We start from the raw sequence: 22,269 nt of genomic DNA, 5'->3' as shown, positions 1-22,269 counted from the left end.
TTCTAGTCCAAGAACGAGATTTGTTAAAATCCATGTAGCATGGATTGTTTTGACTGAGATGGGTTAGAGGGACAAATATATGAGTGAATCAGCCAAGGTACTTGCAGTTCTAGGTGTGGGCACTGGGAAACCTGTGAGTCAAGTTGGGCCAGTTACTTCTTCAGCAAGTGCAAGCAGCCTTTGTAGAGTCAAAAGAGGCTGATAAGATGTTGCAGGTTAACAGCACCTCCTCTTCTTTCATAGAAGCACTGGTAGGACTCAGAATCACCACTTCAGCCCCTGGTTTATGTGTAAATAAAAGTGCTTTAATATTTTGAAGACTTTGTATTATTTTGCCATTCCAAGAACATTTCTTTCTACTATATTTTGTGAAAGAAGCATAAAATTGAGTATAGGAAAGGCACAGATAAGTTTTCTAGGACTTCGTAACAATAATGAGCTTGCATGTTTTGTTCTTCTCTACTGCTTAAAAAGTTCACAGTTTCTATTCAGGTAACATGTTATGCATACCAAAAAGAGCTAACTCACATTCACAACTAACCTCTGTTTTGATGTCCTTTTTTTCAGAATTAATAGTGTTTATCACAGGTTTCAAGTGGTTAAGAGACTGGATTTTCACTCCTGCTGTTTGGAGATTTCATCCTTCCCATATGTGCATGGCCAGACTTCTATTGGGCAATTCCATCAAACATGGTCTCTTTTACTTAAAACATATTTGAAGTTTATCCATAACTTCTGTATGTTCATCTTGCTCTTTGTACCACTGCTATCATGTTTACAGCATACTTGAAAAATAATTGCTTTGCAAAATTGATGTTCAAAGATTTCTAATATCTATTAGAGTGTTGGTTCCTGAAGTGAGGATTTTTTTCTTATTGTTCAATTGTACTTGGCTCTAATATAGGACGTGGCTGAACGGCAGCAGGAGTGCAAGGAGAAACTGCAGGAGATCTGTGATTTGCTTACACAGACTGAAAATCGACTCATTGGGCAGCGACAGTCCCTTGGTATTGGAGACAGCAAGGCTGAGCTGGAACAATACCAGACCAAACAGGAGGTAGGCACAGTCCTAGTCTAACAGAGAAGTTAAAGAGGGCTGAGTGCAGAGGAGAGTGACTCGACTCTTTTGTTGAGTAACAAGGCTTGTCATGTGAGAAGAGAATAAAGTAGATTCGTTTGACCTACCAAAAGTAAAGGCTTAGTGGCATGCATTTAAACTGCTGCTTGTGAATAACCCCAGTGTGTGCCAGTGGGAGAAGAGAAACTTCCAAATGAGGAGACACTAGAATAGGGAGTATGTGCTACACATTTCAAGAAGCACTCTTGAAGCAGGTGTGAATTTTGTTAATATATTAGCTTAAGATTGTTCCTGTTGAATGTGATAAAATCACGTGTTTATTGTGCTAAAATAATTTAGTGAGCATCAGGAAGTGTTTATTCCTGTTCACAGCACTTTGAAAATTTTTTCTGCAATGTTTTCTCTTTCCTGAGGCTTTCCATTGCTTCACTCTTGCTTTGTTTTGAATTCTGGTTCATATTAATGTTTCTTGCAATCTCTTTGGTGTCCTCATGTAGCAAACCCCTTTGAACGGGCTTGCTTTCCTTGCTCTTCAGCTGTATCCAGTCATCTCTAAGCTTTTACTCTGTCCTGATAGAAATTGAGTTTATGATAGCTAAAGGACTGAAGTGTTAAAATGAGCTGCATTTTTAGCTGCTGTATTCTAAAATTGCTGCAAAATCTGTGGTCAAGAATGAGGATCAAATGTTCTGTCTTGCATCTCCAAGATTGATACACTGCACAAGAAGGCGAAAAATGTCATTGTTTCAGTACCTGGGAGAATGTATTCAACAGTGTAATCATTACAAATAAAGCTCCTCTCAGATGATTGGAAGGCAGACCAGGAAAACTGCTTTGGGTGAATTAAAACTAAAGATCTGTCCTCTTTGAAATTCAATGGAAGTAAACAATCTTGAGAGACTGAAATATTATGATTGATTACAATAGAAGAAAAAAAAATTGTATGCCATCTCTGGCCTGAACAAACCCAAGAAATCCGGGAAAACTTTCACCCAGGAAAGATGATTACAGTTTTCTGACTTCTATTCAGACAGCAGCTTTATTTTCAGCAGCTTTCCATTAGGATAGTTATGGACCAAAGTTTGTCAGGAGACTCACTTTACTAACTGCAGTGTAGCAGATTTACTTGAGCCTTGATTTCTAATAAAATAAATATATGTTCTGCATATGTGGAAACACAATATTAAACTGTTAAAGGGAAAAAAGTGGGCTCAGTCTGAATAGGACTGTAAGCAAACAGATTTGCAATTAAAAAAAAAAGTTAGATTGAGCTGCAACAACATTGTCAGATGTTTGCCTTTGATTTTAATAATTGTCTGCAATTTATTAATGTATCATGTGCAGCTAGGCAGGAACCAGTGTGGTGCTTACACCTAGAAGAGAGATAGTTTAATAAAGTTAATTGGAAAGATCTTATGAATAATTTACTTACTCCTGTTTCCTTTCTTTTTTATCAAAAGGAGATCCAAAAAGACATGAGAACAAGTGCCCAGACACTGGCAGAGATTGTGAAAAATACTGAAGCCTTCTTGAAAGAGAATGGAGAAAAGTTGTCACAAGAAGACAAGACTGTTCTGGAACAGAAACTAAATGAAGCTAAGACAAAGTGTTTGCTCCTTAGCCAGAAGGCAGAAGAATCCAAAAAAGAACTGGATAAAGCTATGACAACAGCAATTAAGCAGGAAACAGAAAAGGTTTTTAGGCAACCCTTTCATACCTTTATTCAAACCTATTTCATGTCTTATGATATTAGTCGTGAAACTTACTGTTTGGTGGGTTGACCTTGTCTGGATGCCAAAAAGCCATTCCATCACTTCCTTCCTCACCTGAACAGGGAGAGAAAATTTAATGAAAAGCTTGTGGGTTGAGATAAGGGCAGGGAGACATCACTCACAGCTGCTGTCACAGGCAGAACAGGCTTGACTTGGGGAAATTATTTTATTACCAATCAAATCAGAACAGGATAATGAGAAATAAAAACTAAATCTTAAAGATACCTTCCCTCCACCTCTGCCTTGTTCCTGAGCTCAGCTCTGGAGTTCTCTCCCTCATTCCTACCTCATTCCACCAGGGGGATGGGGAAAGTGGGTTGTGGTCAGTTCATCACACATTGTCTCTGCCATTCCTTCCTCCTCAAGGAGAGAACTCCTCACACTCTTCCTGTGCTCCAGTGTGGGGTCCACAATGTGGAGTCCTGGACACAGGAGTGGGGTCCTGACACAGGAGTCGGTCCTTTATGAACTTCTCCAACATGAGTCCTTCCCAAGGGCTCCAGTGGGGTCCCTTCCATGGGGTGAAGTCCTTCAGGCACACTGTTCCAGTATGTGGAATGACCCCACGGGGTCACAAGTTGTGCCACAAGCCTGCTTGAGTGTGGGCTTCCCACAGGGTCACAGCTCCCTTTGGTCATCCATGTGCTCTGGAGTGGGGTCTTCCTGGGGCTGCAGGTGGATCTCTGCATCCCCTGGATCCCCATGGGCTGCAGGTGGCCCTCCATGGGCTGCAGGGGCACAGCTGCTTCACCATGGGCTGCACCAGGGGCTGCAGGGGAATCTCAGCTCTGGCACCTGGAGCACCTCCTGCCCCTCCTTCTGCACTGACCTTGGGGTCTGCAGGGCTGTTCCTCTCACATATTCTCACCCCTCTCTTCAGGCTGATGTTTTTCATGCTTTTTTTTTACCCTATTGCTATATGATCCCAGAGTTGCTACCACCACTGCTGATGGGCTTGGCCTTAGCAAGTGGTGGGTCCATGCTGGAGCTAGTTGGCTTTGGGTCTGTTGGACATGAAGGAAGCTTCTGGCAGCTTCTCAGAGAAGCCAAGCCACCCCTGCAGCCCCCCTGATTCCAAAACCTGGCCAAGCAAACTCAATAGATATTGCTAAATTGTGGAGAGGTTCATGTCATATTTCATTTGGGTAACTAATGAACTGTTGGTTTATTCTCTTCTAAAATAAACAGCAACCATTATATCAATCAAACATTTTCTTTGATGTTAATGTATTGTAAATGGTTTATTGGTATATTTATTTGATATTTTGTGATCTTTAAAGAAGATTTCTATATTGAAACTCTTAAATTTCAACTCAGGTTGCAGCCATAGAACAGCTGGAAGAAAGTAAAAATACCATAGAAAACCTTTTGGATTGGTTATCAAATGTGGATAAAGAAGCGGAGCATGGCCGGAAATTTAAGCAAGTGATAGAACAGAATGGAACACACTTTGAAGAAGGAGATGTGAAAGTTTTGGAAGGAGAGGAGGATGATGTCAATGGGAATCTGCTGGAAATGCAGCAAGACATTGAAACTCAGGTGGATGGACTTGTGAAAAGCATAGATGATAATCTGAACCAGCAGTATCAGAAAGTCAAGGTATTGTTCCTGGGTTTATTCAGCATTTAGATGTATCACACCTTATTCAACACAAGTGAACTCAATCTCATCCTGTCTGTCATAGGCTTTGGAGCAAGTACTAGGAAGATAATAATACACAGTGCTAGGGATTTCAGTAGTTAGAATGTATTGCACGTTTGTCACTCTTTTGCTACTACTGTAGTTGTTTCCTACAAAATAAGAGAAAGGACACATTCTGCAAGGTAAATGTAAAGAATCTTTGTGGTGAGTCTATTATTTTTTGTAGTGAAAAAATTGGTGCCGGCAAACAAAATGCAGAAAGTAGCAATATAAATTCATTCTCTTTATGTGAATTTTTCAAAAATCTTTGCGATACCTAGATGATTCATCCCCTTTTAATCCCTTGTGACTACAGATTGCAAATTGCTGCAAATAATAGTTTACTGAAATGATAGTTTTCATTTCCTACAACTTTAACACAGCAGTGTTTCAAGGGTTCAGAAGAGTCAGTTACATAAAATTACAGTGCAGCATTTTAAAAATATATTTTCCTGGTAAATTGAAAGCATTTAAAATAATAAGACTTTAGTTTCGTTTGCTGACTTACAGCTGAGAAACCAAGAACCTTTAGGTGTGAGTTGATTGCCACCTTAAAGAAAATTATTATGCTTGTAGCTGATAGTATTTTGGATTTTCTTTTTAATTAAAAAAAACCCAAAAGCAACCTGAGAAAATAGGGTTATTATTGGGTTTTGTATACATGATATTTTTACTTCTATTTTTTTGACAGTTAATTTCTGTGCCTAGTGCCTACAAAGTAATTGGCCACTGTAGTCATGGAAGAAAAGCATCCTGTTTATTTTACATAGCTATTTTTCATGGGAGACGTTAAAGAGTGAAGAATTTTTTGAAAGAATCTATTTGAAATATGCTTTTCATTTGGAATATAATACTAGTTCCTGGACTTAAATATTTCTATAGTATTGAAAAATTTGAAAGCACAGATTGTGTCTTGATTTTTTATGTCAGCTGGACCTGTTTTATAACTAACTATATTTGATAAGAATCATGGCTCTTGATTTTGAAAAAATGCAATTTCAAAACCCAAGTAATAATTTTTGTTCCCTGAGTGTAACAAGAAAGTATCTGTACTATGTTTGATGCTTTTACTCCTTTAGGTCTGCTTGTCTGTAATGGTAGCTACAATATAAGTAATGGGACATGGAGAGTTTTGATTTGGAAAGTGCCCTACCTTTGAATGTTTTATTTGTTAAACCCCATTTTGAGACAAAGAATTAGGAAAATTTTGATTTCACTAAGTACACTACCATAAATGCTAAGTAATCAGCAAATTAATTTTGTTAGGAAAAACGTTAAAGAGATTGACAAAGTCTAGTTTTGCTCTACAAAGTTGTGTTTTGGAATTTCAGGGGAAAATATTTGTGTGATATATGCATCTAGGTATTGTTGAGTTGCAATGATACTTGAACATTTCCATATGGTCATGGCCATATGGAAAAAAATTACCATTGAGTATTTTGTAAATTTTTTTTAACTGCACAGAAATATGGTGACTAAGAGTCACACTTTCACTGAAATTACTGACAAAATGTAGGGTTTATAATAAACAATATTAACATTAGAAAAGCCTTTTATCATTTTGATGGTCTTTGTTTTACATGTCCTTTACTAAGGAACCATGTGAGAGGCTGCTGGTTGTAATTTATTATTTTATTTGTAGGCTCAACATGAGAAAATTATTTCACAGCAGCAGGCTATCATAGTAGCAACTCAGTCCGCTCAAGCACTGCTTGAGAAGCAAGGGCATTACCTTACCCCTGAAGAAAAGGACAAGATGCAAAGGAACATGAAAGAGCTGAAGGCTCAGTATGAGACTGCTTTGGCTGAATCAGAACGAAAAATGAAATTGACCCATTCTCTGAGGGAAGAATTGGAGAAATTTGATGCTGACTATAGTGAATTTGAAACGTGGCTGCAGCAGGCAGAACAAGAACTTGACAATTTGGAGGCAGGGGCTTCTGACTTCAGTGGTATTATGGTCAAACTGAAGAGGCAGAAGAGTTTCTCAGAAGATGTTATATCTCACAAAGGTGATTTACGCTATATCACAATTTCTGGACAAAGAGTTTTGGATGCTGCGAGGTCATGTAGCAAAAGAGATGGTGTGAAGGTTGACAAAGATGGCATTGATACTTCAGCTACGTATGCTGAAGTGCAGAACAAACTGGATAGAGCTTCAGATCGCTTCAAATCTCTCTATACTAAGGTAAGCTCTATTTATACTGAATAGGAATGACTGCTGTAATTGATTTAGTTTGTGTAGGCAGGAGGTAGTTGATGAAACAAACACTGTGAGAAGTTCTAAATTCTTTGTTTCTTGAAGTTAGATAACAGAACAAGATGCTTTTCCAGATCTACTTTAGTTAAGTGTCAGACAATTACAGGTCTTAATGAATGATACTTTCTACTTTGTGTTATAAGGAAGAAATGACACCAGAGTTCTCCATTCTTCTTTCCAGGCTTAAACAGCCTCTGAGACTGTGGCAGCTCAGAATGCCTTGAGTAATGTTTTGGGATGGAAAGAAATTGTAATACTTTCACAAATGGATAATATTACTTTATGTTACTTGCAATATTTCCCACAGCTGCTTATTTACTTGGCTCCCTACTAATAAAATGAGTGTAAAAAGAGAGAGACTATACTAAATATAGCATGTAAAGTTTCAGTTATAATTTGTATCCTGAAATAATTTGTCCTGATCTGACCTTTGTTGTCAGCACTAGCATGAAAGAACTTAGTGATTTAAGGACAGTAATTATTTTCCACTGCTCTGCCAAGTAAACATTTTATCCTTAACAATATCAGATTAGTGTCTAACTAATGAGTAATTAGCAGTACAAAATCCCCCATGTACCTTAGAGAGGGAAGATAATCTAGCTCTCTGTGCCAGGTTCACATATGGAATCTGCCTGATAGAACTAGAAAAACACCACCAATTAGTCTCACATGCCAATTTCCAGCTGTTTTAAAAAAAGCCAAGTGTTGTTCAATATTGATAATATCCCAGAACTGTAAACTTTTGAGATAATTATTAATTGAACCATTGAAGAGAGAGTTGCTGTCAGTAGCCTTTGACTTGTGCTATTTCATATTTTTCTAAGATCATGGGTTCAAACTCTTTAGAGCTTCTATGTCCACTGGGTACAGTGTTGGTCTACAACAGTGGCCATGTTTATCTGGAAATTTTTATCTCTTTAAGGTTTTCATGCTCACAAATGTAAATTCTATAAAGGCATGCATTTGATTACATGGTTAAAAAAGTAGTGTAAAACTTGTTTTCTTGTTTTGTCAAGACAGCTGCTCATTTACAGAAGCTCATTTTCCCTTTCCTGCTTAAATGGTATGAATAGAGCAGCTAAATTGACAAATCTATTGACATATTAGATTTCTCCAGTTGGTTTATTGAATTGCTTTGAGTATGAATGTAAAGATTTCATAGCAAAATTTTCAGAGAGCTAATTTTTATGCACATAAAAATCCCAGCAGCTTTATTTGTCAATTTTCCAAATTCTATCTTTTCCATATATACATTTAGCAGGGTTATAAGAGACATGCTTTTAATATTTGACAATAAATATGCAGAACAAAGTAGACCTTTTGTGTCTTTAAGGACAGAATTCTAAAAAGTGAGATTGTCCACAATTAGTGAGATTTTCCAAGCTGTAAATGAATTGGTAGTAATCTTTTTTGCCTTTTGTAAACGTTTCTTGCTTTTAATAAATTCTTAGATTGCTTTAATTTTATATAAATGTATTTGCACATGTGTGAGACATGATTTTATAGGCTTGTATGTTGAAGGAATCCTGAAGCCAGTTCTTGGTTAACTGGTTATATAAATAAGCATGTTCTATGTCTGCCCACCAGATGGAGACCAAGTATCATTTGTGAATATTAAAATACAGTCTCTGGAAGGTTCAGAATATAAATATTTAATGTAACTGTTCATAAATATTATGACTTCATACAATCAGATTTTGCTTGTGAAACCATCTCCAGAAAGTCTGAAAGAGTTTCACTGACTTTTTTATGTGACAATTTGCTGTAAATTTTGGGGCATGCTAACATACAGGATTAATAGCATCTTGTTCAGATGACATTTTTAAGTGAATAAAACAAAGCCTATGCCCAATACCAGGCCATATCACTTTGGATTCACTATGCAGGTAAGGTAGTTATGAAAAAAGTACTCCACTGTCTGTATTTTAATGAGCATACATATCTCTCCTGATTTAAAAAAAAATTCTAGCTTCTGGTGGCTTTCTACATTTCTATTTTCCACTTGCTTTCTACATTTTTCTACCAGAGTTCTGATAAAGAATCTTTATATTGCTGAATCAAACATTATTCCTGAAGTTTTTCCTATTCTATTACAGCAAATAAGATTCCAGTTGTGCACCTGCATCACTGGTTTAATCCTAAATCATCCTTTAGGAACACAAACTAGAAAGACCTGCATAGCCTGTCCAGCTGTCATGTCTTAGTTCAGAAATCAGTTAGTGAAATGATGGCAGGAAAAAATAATGCAGTACAACAGGAATGAATGTATAACTTTGAGATTGGTATGAAATGCAGCATGCAGTTAATGCCTGCGTATTTGCTTGTTCCTTTTTTACTCTTTTAGTGTAGCATCCTTGGAAATAACCTTAAAGACCTGGTGGATAAATACCAGCATTATGAAGATGCCTCATCTGGACTTTTGTCAGGTCTCCAGGCCTCTGAAATAGCTGTGAATAAACAACTATCAGAGCCAATTGCAGTGGATCCCAAAAATCTCCAAAGACAACTTGAAGAAACCAAGGTGAAAAGCTTTGAAATGCAGCAGCACTTTTGTCCTAAAAGGAACTGTTTTTTTCTGGAAAACAGGATGATCTAATATAATCCAAGTGGCTGCAGGCCAAATTCTTGTCTTGCATGGGGGCATACAGCTTCTATGGTTCTGAAATTTGCCTGTCCAGAGCAATATCTGAAAAGCAATGGGTGAAAAAAAAATGGGATACCAAGATGCCATTAGCAGTGGTGAAAGCAAGATGTGTTTTCTATCTCTTAGCAAATGATAGGGTGAAATCTGGAAAGTTTTTGAACTAAGAAAGGATTTAGTGATTATGGTTTGCTGTCAGAATAAGGCTTGGATAGGGTTCCAGATAGAGAAGTCCATTTGATTGTTGTCTGTAACTCTTGACTTTTTTTCTGTTCACATTTGTGTGTTACTTCATTATGAAAGGGCTCATACCAGGTGAACAGTGTGATGTGAGTAGTCTGTCTGCCTGTTTCAGTTTCACCCAGTGCTATATACCCTGCAGAGAGTGAATTTAACATAATTTGTGTTGCACAGAAAAAGTGTTTTTTATTTTTTGCCCCTGAGGATGGAACTGGTGACTTCATGTAAATCCTAGTATAGGCAAGACAAGTTAGTGATAGAGCTTGTGAAAGTAAAACTCTGGATATCGGTATAAAGTGTAGGTCTGGAGAAGGCTTTAGGAAGCCAAGTATATGGTAAGTAATATAAAGTTCCATACAGTCTTCATCTTTGAACTGACTATTATATTTTCATAAACACATACTATAAAAAAATGCAAGATTATTTGTTTTTTAGTGAGCAAAACTAATCATCAGGCACTTCCTCACTCTTTAGTCTGTGCTTGGTTAAGTATCAGTGCAGGTCAGACACATTTACTATTGAAAAATCATAGACACATTTATTATTGAAAAATCATAGTCAATGGCTATTGGAAAATGCATGCTTTAACCATTTCCCTCACATCAGCCTGAGCAGTAGTTCCCTTTATCTATGGTGTCTTTCAAATTGGCCATTGGAAATGCCCAGAACTTTGGTGCATGACAAGAAAAGGAGACAAATCACAGCTGTGTTTAAGACAACAAAATTAAAAATGTAATTTGTGAACTCCTAACAATTGAATGTTTAGGTACATTTGTGCTTCCAAGCCCTGAAAGAGTAGCAATAAAACCAATTACAATTTGAAGCTTCATTTAAACTTTTTGTTCCTTATGCCAAAATGAATTATATTCTCTATAATGCAAATTTTCATGGATGTAATACAAAAGGAGTGAGTGCTAGGGTTCTTTTTATGAAATGTCTACATGGATTACTTGCCACACAAAAGAGCACTCAATGGCTGTGAGTCGAGAAGAAGGGAGAGGGTACAAAATGTCAAAAGATTCAAAGGAAGAGAAAAAAGCAGGAGGCTGAAGAAAGCAAGCCAATTAATGAAAGCAAAACAAAGAGTATTTTGAGGAAGTCAGGTGTTGCAAGTTAAAGCTGTCCCTTGTAGCCAACACATGCAGCTGATAATCCAGCTAGACACAGGCCTTGGCAGCATGGTGAGGTCTAATCTTTTTATGAGGATTAACTGTTCTGCAGAATATTCTTCACTGCCTCTGGCATCAGCTTGCTTGCCTTCTGTTAGCATACAAGGTTTTCTGGTACATCTTTTTCTTTCTTTCTCTCTTTCTTTTTTTTTTTTTTATTTTTTTCCTTCTGCACAAGCTAGCCTAAGCCTCTTCAGATCTCTTGGAGACTCATTGTGTCAAATGGATCAGCAAGATGATGCACTGTGCTCTGGCACACTCTTATGCTTTGGGTACCAGTGCTGAATGCACTGACAAGACTTCTTTGTGCTGGCAGGACACATAGGATTACCTTTTCATTCATATATTCATTGAGTATGAATGAATATCAACAACTACATGAGATGTCCCTTCATTTTAGACTTCTATAAGTTTCAAGTGAATCAAAACAAACACTAGCACAGAGGTCTGAAATAATTTAAAGATTATTTACCCTTAAGTACTCTTACACACTAGAGAGAAAGAACCACTAGAAATTGATTCAGCCTTACTGTTTATGTTGACTCTGGAGAAAATAATGGCTGGGCTAGTCTCTGAACATGTGTTCCTTGATGAGATGGACAAACCCAGGCAAAATTCAGCCACACTGCTTCAGGGGGCCCTGGCTGTGAAGGCAATCATCTTGTTTCAAGCTATTCCTGTTTGTGCTACAATATCAGCCTGATCCTGTGTCAATACCACTGCAGCTGAATGTGTAACTGCTGCTGTTGATTGTGTGCTTTTCCCTCTGAATTGTTCTTAGATGCTGAGTTGAAAAATGTGTTTATAATAGTCTATACAAAGGGCCTTTAGAAACAATTAATCAAAAGACACATTTGAAGTTACATACAAGAAATAAGTTGGGTCAGACAAGTATTCTAAAACATAAGGTAAAAAAGATGGTGCATGACCTAAAACAAGGGCCAGAAGGTTAACAGCAGCCATAACCACTGGTCAGGATTTTTCTTAAGGAGAGGTCATGAATTGACTTAGTTTATTCCAAGTACTGAGCTTAGGTTCTGTGATGTATCTCAAGTCTTGCTTATGTGAATATGTACATTTAAAAATATATGTAAAAATGTAAACTGTACTGAAAAGCATAACTGACAATAGTGGAATTTTACAGGTTCTTCAGGGACAAGTGTCTAACCACCAAATTGCTGTAGAAAAACTGAAAAAAGCTGCTGAAGTGTTATTGGACACAAGGGGAGAGTTGACACCAGACAAAGATGAGATTCAGAAAACACTGGGTAAAATATTTGCTTTTCTTAAAGCCTCCTTTTTATCACTTGTATCTGCATGCATGTTCTGGAAGAGAAAATTTACAGAGCTTCCACATTCTTATGTCACTATTCAAGTCCATGTTTTGTTGAGTCATAAGTCATTACAACACAGTAATTTTATTGTTGGTCTCTCTCATTGATGGATCCATATGCTTTTCACTGTCATTTCATTTTTTTCTTTTTACAGAAATAGGGATTGCTGAGCAGAGGTAGTGATTTGCTGAGGATCATAAATTCTCCAGAGAAAAATGACTCCAAGGAGCCTGTTTACAAGCAGTTATTTGAAGTTTGCTTAGCTTAGGAATTACTTCCTTCTAATTTTAAGAAACTGTCTATGAAGGGGTTGACTTTGGTGAGCTGCCAGATGCCCACCCACCTTCTCTCTCACTCCCCTTGCTCAAGTGGATGGGGTAAAAATTAAGATAGAAAAGCCCACAGGTTGATATAAAGATGGAGAGATCACTCACTTTTTACTGCCATGGGCAAAATAGACTTGACTTGGTGAAAATTAACTTTCATTTATTGCCAAATAAAACAGTTTTGGGAAATGCAAAACAGACAAATTGCATCAACACTATCCTCCACCCCACTCTTTTTTCCAGGTTCACCATCACTCCTTCCTTCCCAACTGGTCCCCCTCCCTCCCTGCCAAACAGTGCAGTGTGGATGTGAAATTGGGTGCTTGTGGTCAGTTTGTAATTTCTCTGCTGCTGCTTCCTCCTCACACATTTCCCCTGCTCTGGTGAGGGACCTCTCCACAGGCTGAAATCTTTGAGGCTAATATTGTTCCCCTGTGGATGTAGGCTGCATTTCCTTCAGTAAATATCCACCTCCTCTAGCCTGGGTCCTCTATGTGCTGCAGTGTGGTTATCTGCTCCTGTCCTCCACAGGCTTCAGGGCAATCTCTGCTCCAGCACCTGGAGCATCCCTCTTTCTTCTCTGACCTTCATGTCTGCTGGGCTGTTTTCATACTTCCTTTCCCCTCATTTCTCAGTCGCATGTAGTGTTTTCCATTTTCTTAAATGCATTTTTCCAGTGGCACCACCAGTTTGGCTGAGGAGCTCAGCTGTGCCCTGTGATGGGTCAGCTGGAGTTGGCTGGAACCATCTGTGTCTTCCATGGGGCAGCCCTTGACCTCCTCTCACATGAGCCAAAACACTAACAAACCCTGTCACTAACAAACCCCTACCACCACCAAAACTTTACCACCTACGCCTAATACTCTTTACCTATCAATTGTGAGAAGTAGCACAGCATGACATTCACTGTCACTGTCTGAAGTTTGAAGATGCTCTGTGTGTATCACCCAGCTATCTCTCCATAGAATCCCGTAAGTAACTTGCAGAACAACAAAATAGAACAACGGTGGCTTGACTCTTTGGAGTTGGTGATAAAACTCTATAGGAGGTACATGGAGCTTGTAGCTTTCAGAAAGTTATTTTGAAAGTGTTGGATGTGTAATGAAGAACCATCTGAAAGAACCTCTCAGATCTCACGGTAACATAAGAGACATGATTGTAGAAGACCTGTCTTAATACTCTGTTATTTTATTTCTTGGGAACAGTCAACAGCTGTCTTAAGCTAGAGCTACATGGAAACCAGTTTCTAACACTAGGTGCTACAGCTGTATGCTACTCCCTCATTTCCCTTGTCCAGTGTGTGTCTTGGCTCTGTTTGAAGTTGTTGGTCTTTGCTTCCCTGTTTTTACTGACTAAAGCTGACTTTTTTTTTCTTCATTCTAACATGGCAATTTTTGACTCAACTGGTGAGTGCTGGTGAAGTAAGCTAAAGGCTTAGTTTGGCTAGAAGAATAAATTGAAATCTATCTTCTCTTTATCAGATGATATCGTGGAAAGATATGACAATTTGTCCAAATCTGTGAATGAAAGGAATGAGAAGCTTCAAGTAACTCTGACACGATCCCTAAGTGTGCAGGATGGTTTGGATGAAATGCTTGATTGGATGGAAGGAGTTGAAAAGAGCCTTAAAGAACAAGATCAAGTACCTTTGAATTCTGCTGCTATTCAGGACATTATTAGTAAAAGCATTGTAAGTAGCATTCTTTGAAAAAAGAAACAGTTGTTTGATAGTTCAGATTTAAAGAAAGAATTAAAATCTTAGGTTGGCACCTTTTATGGATTAAAAATACTTACTAAAGAGGAGTGTTGTATGAAGTGAAACGCTCATAAGGATTTTTGTAGCTGGAATAGTTACACCAATGGTCTAGGTGTAGTGGTTTGTTGCTTTATACAGTAGATGAATTTCACTTGTTAAAATTTAGTTGCAAGTAATACAAAGTAGTTCTTGTATGTTTCAGATGCTAGAACAAGACATTGCAGGTCGCCAAAGCAGTATAAACACTATGAATGAAAAAGTGAAGAAGTTCATGGAAACAGCAGATCCATCCACTGCATCCACACTCCAAGCTAAAATGAGTGAGCTCGCCGGACGGTTTTCTGAAGCATGTAACAAGCATAGAGAGAAGCTTATGAAAATGGAGGAATTAAAGACTAAAGTGGAGTTATTTGAAGGTCTTTCAACAAAACTTCAGTCATTTTTAGATGAGAAAAACCGGGCTCTAAGTGAGACAGAGGCACCAAGAAAGGATGTCAGTGAAGTGTCCCAATACATGCAGGTACTGTAGCATTCAATTTGTATGTGTTGTGGGTTCTTAGTCTAACTCATCTAAGTGATTGAATAAGAAACAAGGCATGTTTTTTTTCCCAGCATTGGTTGGTTAGCTAAAATCAAGAGTTAAATTTTGAACGAGTGATGGTAAAGTCTAATATGAAGAATGTAATCCTATTTTGCAGGAAGCTAGTGTAGAATTGGCACAACACAAGAAGGATCTGGAAGTTTTGAAGCAGCTCCTTGAAGAACTTTCATTCCATGCTCTTCCTGGAGATAAAGCACTGGTATCAGAAAAAGTAAATTCTTTGTCAAAGAAATTCAAAGAGGTAGAGGAGACAATAAAAGAAAAGTAAGTTGGATAATCAAAGTGTTTCCATTTTGGCTCATAACACAGTATGAATGTTGTGATTACTGCTATCCTTTTGTATGCAATCTGAAGATATTGCAGTTGACCAGAGTAAATAAGGGATTTTTTTCTTGGAAAGAAAAGATTCTATTTGAAAATGTGTCTGTAGTTAGTCTGTCTGGCCCAAGAGCTCTAAAAATGCCATAAAGATATGTAGTTTTTCAAATTTTGTGACATTCACAGCATTGTTGGCAATTTTAAGAAAACCCTACTTCTTCCCTTCTGTGATAGAGCATAAATTGCTGCTTGTATATATTGCTTTAGAGTACTAGTTGGCATCAGGCTGCAAAGGGAAACTGGAGAAATTGTAAGAGATTTCATAGAAGTTACCTTTGCAGTAAGACTAGGTTCTGCACATTCTGCTTATATCCATAAAATTCGCTTTTTGACACTTTGAATTTAGGAATAGTAATATCAGATTAATAATATTTGTTGATTAATTCTTAGAAGAAAAACTGTCATTTCTTTGTCTTTAATTGTCTAGAGAAGAGGATGTATCATCTTGTCAAAAACAAATGGATGATTTTGAGCTCCTTGTAGAATCATTAAAGAAATGGATAAAAGAGACGACAGAACGAATTCCAGCAGCACAGCCCTCTCTGAATACAGAGGAGTTAAAGAAACCTTTGGAAGATACATTGGTAAGCCTTGCAGAAGTGAAATCTAGCTGAGGGAAATAAGACACCTATTACTTATATTGAAATACAGGTTTAAGGTGTAAGCAGTCATGGTAATTGGGACTAGGGGTCTGCATTTACATTCCCGTTTACTTTTGTAAGTGTGCAATAGATTCCCAAGCAGCAAAGTTGTTCCTTTCTGTACCCTAATGCTCTTAAGTTTGAAGTCAGTTTTGTAATGAACAAATTACTGTCTTTCTTGACCAGAATTTAAAAGATGAATGGACATTAAAGGCACCTGAACTGCAGAAAATGAATAGCAGAGGAACCTTGCTGTGTAGCTTAATCACTGCTGTGACTTCTCCTGCAAAACTGAGAGCAGTTGCCAAATCAGGTATGCTTTTGTATAATCAGGTAAATCTAACATTCCAAGAATTTTTAAAACCTTCAGGACAAAAATTGATATTGTTTCACCCTTGGATTAGCATTCTGAATATTATGGCTTGTGAGAAAACACTTAGCCATGTCTCTTCTGACCACTGTTTGCTATTTCTATTTAAACTGTCTAGCTGCTGTAGAAATTCAGCACACATTCTCATTGTTTTACTCTGCCAAAATAATGTTAAAGTGTGCTGATGTAAAAGTTTAGCATGTCCTAGAGTTGTTATGTAATTCCCAGATAGGGAATAAAATGACAATTTCACAGTTGCTTTCACCTCATCCCAGAAAGCTTCAGAGAATGAGAAATTGCCTTTTTCTGATCACTGTTGGGTGCTTCACATATCCATCAAGTCTGCAAGCAGGAGAAATACAAATCTTGCTTGGCAAACTCTGATGTACCTGCACAAAGATGCCTGTTTAATGGCCAAAAGGCTATTTTGTGACACCAAGCAAACACAGAAAGGTTTGCAGAGTTGTGGAGTTTTTGTTAGAAGGGTAATGAGGAGATGGTTTATATAAAAAATGAGCCTAGGTAAATGTACTCATCCTAACATGATATCATAATTACAATTAGTCAGTATTTTATTTGAAACAACAGCACAGAAGGGAAACAATTTTGTATCTCAGCATGATTTTCCTGGGCCAAAATGTGTTTTTTGTCTAGACCAGCTAAATTCTACTGGCAATCATAATTTAAAGATAGCAAGTCTATTTCCATGATTTTTTTTTTTTTACTCTAGTGCTAAATAGTAATTTGTTTTACAGAAACCAGTAATTCTGCCAAGTATCATTCCAGACATAGTTCAAGGACATTGGGGCATTTTAATGGCAATAAGCACATTTTCAGTCAATTTTTGAACTGACTAGGTCTGGAAATAAATTCAAGTGTGTTGGCCTTCATTGGTCATCTGTAAATGACTGGAAGGCTGGGGACTGACAGAGGATATCTATTGGGCAAAAGTAGAAAGAACACTTTCTTTCTTATATCTCTTTGTAATAGCTGCCTCTGGTTTTGTTTGGTTTTTCTTTTTTTTTTTTAATTTTTTTTAACTTTAAATAAAAATCTTTCAAAGAACATTTTGGAATCTTTTATGATCTATTTGGGCTCATTTCTCTGCCTCTTTTCTAGTCATGTGCATCCAGATAGAAAAAATAGTTAAATAGCTATCACATAAGAGCAGCTATAATCCTCCAGACCAGAACATTTGCCCTCCTTGACAAGAGCTGCACTGTCTATCACTTTATTGCAGTTATAAATACCAGAGTCCAGCTAAAAGAGTGTGAAGATCTACAGAACTCTGGCTGGAGTCTGTGACTTCTCTTATCTGGTTTGTTTTCTCTTGCCATCCTGCAGCTGCCACTAATGTGGTCCTCACTGTCCAGCTGGTACTGTGCACAGCCTTTTCCAAGGCAACCATTAATGTTCCTCTGCTAATTGCTCTTCTGGGAATACATGTGTGCAGGAGAGCGGGAAATGATTCTCCCTGCAGCTCTCTGCAGTGTGATCTCGTGGCCCTGCTCTTTGCTCTGACTCCATTTTACAAAGCCCATTAGCTCTGGTTTCAGAGGCTCTGATATTATGGTTAATCAGCAGGGCTGCCTCAGAGTAAGGATTTCAGGTATAAGAGGGCCACATTGCAATTCCTGTCATGGAACACATGCTTCACTCTTGCTTATGACAAGATAGGAAGGGATTAATCCAGGTGCTTTTGAGAGCTTTCTGTGCAGAGTTACAATGCACATAAACCAGAATCTTTTTAAGTTAGAAAAGACCCTTAAGATCGTGAGGTCCAAACAGTAACTCAGCACATCACTAAACCATGTCCCCAAGCAGCATATATACATGGTTTTTAAATACCTCCAAGAATGGTATCTCAGCCACTTCCCAGGTGGGTAAAGGTGCCCTAAGTAAGCAGTGCCTCTGGTTGTGGTGTCTGCAATAAGCACTCTGAGCCTCTCTGCTGTTTAATGTTTAGTACTGTCCTCAGTCACAGCATTTGCCAGCTCATCCTCTCCCAGACTACACCTGTCCCAGCTGGGTAAAACTGTGTTCTCAGAGGGGAACGGGGTCCTTTGGGGGAGAGGAAGGAAGTGCTGTCAGCAATCTGGATGTGAACAGGCCTCACAGCTAGGGCACAGAGCTTTGGCCCTGCTCAGTGGTTTAGTACAGAACTGAGAGCAGTAGGACTGCTGATACACCATACATATGTGCACCCCTGTAAGGGCATGCATGTACACCCCACCCTCTGTGCACTGCTCTGCCAGGTGATAACCCCTTATGGTCCTGGCTGGCTGGAGCTTTGTTCTTCAGGTCGTAATGACAGCTATGGGTCATGCTGTTTGGAAGAGGAAATGAAGTGCTGGGGTTATGGTGGGGAAAGGCTCAGATAAGCAAGAGGCTTCATCTCTTTTGATCCACAGGTGGCACAATTTTAAATGGTGAAGGAGGAGCTCCAGGAACTCAGGATTTCTTGAAAAATAAAGGTCAGTAAAAATTTCAGCATGTGATAAAGAATTGTTGCTTGCCAATTACTGTTAAATGTGGAAGTATTTTTTAAATGCTGTACATAAATCTGCTTGTAGATTTATGTACAGCATTTAAAAAATACCTCCACATTTAACATTATTACACTGAAATTTCACATCACCATCACATAAGACAATTACATTGACTAGGGCATGATATTTTAAGTAATTACAACAATACCTATCTTACTATTGTCTTTGAAGACCAACCAATCTGGCCTTGTTTTCTGAATCAATATATACTTTTATATATACACAGGGATGGATATTTTAATATAAGACATGACTTTTGAGAAATACCTTTCAATGAGGATTGAAACTTTGACATCCATCAGTATTCACAATGTGTATACACACAAAGACACTCATTTTATATACATTTCTATCACTGTGACTGACTCTTTTATAGAAACAAAGGAATTTTTATATAAGGACTTTATAGTAGCTGAACTGTAGCCCAGTATATTCAACTTTTGGTCATGGAATTGTTACTTAAAATACTAAAAAAGCAATGGGTAGAAAGATTGAGACATGTCTGTGCACTTGTATGTATTGAAATAATGATTTTTGTGAAATAAGAAGTTTTTGCAAATAGGAACTTCTATTAGCTCATTCAGATGTAGTGTTGCCACATTTAGAGTGGATTGGGAATAACTAACATATTCAGTGACTTCTTACTTAGGGGACTGTTAGCTACTGTTCAGTACTGATTCACTACATTCAGTATTGTTTCAAGGGCTTGTAACTTCTAACACAGTCTTTGTGCACCTCTTTTTACAGAACTGACAACTGTTCAACAAGCCATGTCTAATGTAAATCACAGCTATGAAGATTTGGGAGTTTTGTTGAATGAAAAGATTTCAGAACTAGAAAGCATGCTTTCAAAAATGCAAAATATTCAGGAAGAATCAGCCTCAATGATGCACTGGTTGCAAAAAATGGACAAAACTGCATCAGACTGGGAAGCTGCTCCAACAGATAGTGAAGCAGTTAAAGCCCAAGTTGAACAACATAAGGTACTTTGTGCCTTCAAACAAATACTTTCTCTTGTAGTTATTAGGCAGATGCTATGAAATAACTGATATCTCAGTCTAGCTTAATGTTTCAGAGAGTATTTAAATGATCCTACTAAGCATATTAGTCAGGCTTAGAGCAAATCTGGCAAACTGTGTCAGTGGAGTAAAGGAACACTGTGTCAGAGAGAATGAGTTTTGCAGGTCAGAAAATAATAATTTTGGTGGACAGTTTGAAAAGGTGAGGCTATGCTGATTGTGCAATAAACTTTTTTAATCTCAGTGGTTTAGAGGTTTATAATAGATTACTTTTAATATCTGAAGGGCTGTATGTGTCCAAAAGCAGTTTCTGCAGCTGCTGGCTCACTGATGCTCCACCGACCTCCCGGTCTCTGCAGCTGCAGTGGCTTATGTCTCCTCCAAGGTTTCTCTTCAGCAACCCTGTCATGCTTGTTAAGTTATATAGCTGCACAACAGCCTCCTTCCCCCTTTATAATTGATATGAGAAAACCACTGATTCAGCAGTGAGCTTCTGTCCTCTTTCAGCATTGGAGACATATGCTTCCCTAGCAATGAAGGACAATATTTACACATGTAAGGTTCATCTAGAAAGGGAAATGTAGTGGATAGGAAAAATTCTTTTCTTGCTTGTGATTGTATATATACAAAGACAGAATTAGATTTAACTGAGTTTCTTTTATATCTGGCGAGTCACCCTTAAAAATTAACCTGACCAGCTACCAACTTCCTCAGAGTTGGATAACATTCAATCATAAAGCTCAGACTAAGTGTGAAAGAAAACTAGCTCTTTTCTCTTAACAGAGAATGTGCAAAGCCATTATGATCATCTAACCTGCAGTGTAGTAATAGAAAAGTATTCACAAATAGTTGGAAAACTGAGTGAGTGCCCAGGGAAGAGTCATCTGATGCACTGGACCTTTCACTAGAAGTTCTACATCAAGTACAGTTTGTTCAGTGTTTACTTTTGTGGGTTTTGGATAATTAATAAGAAACATTCACTTCTGTCTGCAAGAACAGCATTAATTAGGATTTACTGGAGTGTCTCAAGTTAGAGATCTCAGGTTCTCTTCTGTTAGGTTTACACTTAAAACTCTGATTCTCTTTAAACTATGGGTTTAGGAGTTCTACATTAAATTGTCTGTGATAGCAGGACTTCTACTGAGGTAAATGAGGCCACACCCTGCCCCTCTCTGTCAGAGCTAGCTGGGTTATTTCTGCTGTGAACTAGATTGTATCAGTCAGTTTGCCTTCTGTACACAAATAGATTCCAAGTATATGTGAATATGATGGGACCTAGTGAATCTTATTTATCTGAATTCTTCTAGTTCTGTCACTTCTTCAAATTAAGCAATAATTATTAATATAATTTATATCTGTCGGGTTCTCTCTTCCAAAAAAATTGACTAGCAACATATGTCATTATAATGTGTTTTGAGATTCATAGCAGAAAAGTAGTATATGCAGGCTAGATATTTATTTTTTTTTATTTTCAAGCTTTGCATCTCAGTATTATGGACTGCAAACTTTACCATTCTTCTTTAGTTTCTTATTTGTTTATTTTATCACCTAAATTTTCAGCTTTTTGAAACTGAATTAAAGCAAAGTGCAAATAAAGTGCAGGAATTGAAGGACAAAGTTACAGAGCTGTTGGAGAAGAACCCTAACTCTCCGGAGGCACCTAAGTGGAGACAAACATTGGATAAAATAGGTATTTCAATAAGCTGTATTTTAGCTCAGACTGATTTGGAAGTTGTTTTATTATGAGGTTTTTTAATTTATTACAAATAACAAGTATTTTTAATACCTTGTTTCCTCTTACCTCTTAAATTCTGTGGAAATAACTCCATTTGCATGCATGTAGATCTGAAGTAATTCCAGTGATGTCCATGGGCTTTGAATTTGTATTAGTGCACAGGCTATAGCTTGACTCCCTGTTTGAGAGGCTTTACCTTTTTTAAACGTTGTGCAGCTAAAACTTGACTGGCCAGTAACAAACAACATATATATTTTGTTCTTTTTACAAAATATAAGGTGATTCTAATTTCATGTAGAAAATGGTTTGAGTTCTTGGTAGTGCTCTTCTGCATGTATTTTCCCCATGAACTAGTGGCTTTTGGTATTTTGTGGGTTTGGTGGTTTTTTGCTGTTTTCTAAAACACTGTAAATGTTGCTAAAAAAAGAAATGTTGCTAAAAAACCTGTATAAATGTTGCTTTTAAGAAGCCAGTGAAAATAAAGAAAATCACCATGCTTAGTCAATAGATTTTCAGATATTACAGCACTTAATTGTCATGAGCTTTTAAAAATTGGTTTTATGTTAATCATATTTTAAATCAATTATAGGTCAATAGCATGGTATGTCAATCTTGTTTCATAGTGGTAGGCATTTACATTGCTGCACCAACAGTAATTTTGAAGCTGAGAATTTTCCAGTCTTTCCTGCTTGTTTCAGAGTGGAATTCTGAAAAGTTTAA

At 37.6% G+C, this 22,269-nt stretch overlaps 1 protein-coding gene across 2 annotated transcripts in view; it reads left to right on the top strand.

Moving 5' to 3' along the window:
* DST (dystonin) overlaps window positions 1–22,269 on the top strand; it is a 291,949-nt gene that overhangs the window by 189,977 nt on the left and 79,703 nt on the right. For both annotated transcript variants that reach the window (XM_066547320.1, XM_066547319.1), the window contains 14 exons: window positions 905–1,057; window positions 2,539–2,772; window positions 4,168–4,449; window positions 6,173–6,718; window positions 9,135–9,311; window positions 11,985–12,108; window positions 13,982–14,190; window positions 14,459–14,776; window positions 14,955–15,121; window positions 15,663–15,819; window positions 16,063–16,189; window positions 18,658–18,720; window positions 19,543–19,778; window positions 21,375–21,504. In XM_066547320.1, coding sequence (XP_066403417.1) covers window positions 905–1,057; window positions 2,539–2,772; window positions 4,168–4,449; window positions 6,173–6,718; window positions 9,135–9,311; window positions 11,985–12,108; window positions 13,982–14,190; window positions 14,459–14,776; window positions 14,955–15,121; window positions 15,663–15,819; window positions 16,063–16,189; window positions 18,658–18,720; window positions 19,543–19,778; window positions 21,375–21,504 — 2,923 coding nt within the window. The remainder of the gene's footprint in view (window positions 1–904; window positions 1,058–2,538; window positions 2,773–4,167; window positions 4,450–6,172; window positions 6,719–9,134; window positions 9,312–11,984; window positions 12,109–13,981; window positions 14,191–14,458; window positions 14,777–14,954; window positions 15,122–15,662; window positions 15,820–16,062; window positions 16,190–18,657; window positions 18,721–19,542; window positions 19,779–21,374; window positions 21,505–22,269) is intronic.

Source organism: Molothrus aeneus, chromosome 3 (genome assembly GCF_037042795.1).
Source record: "Molothrus aeneus isolate 106 chromosome 3, BPBGC_Maene_1.0, whole genome shotgun sequence".
NCBI classification, from domain to species: Eukaryota; Metazoa; Chordata; class Aves; order Passeriformes; family Icteridae; genus Molothrus; species Molothrus aeneus.
The sequence above is the reverse complement of the archived record's forward strand: the minus strand, read 5'-3'. Positions and strand labels throughout refer to the sequence as shown.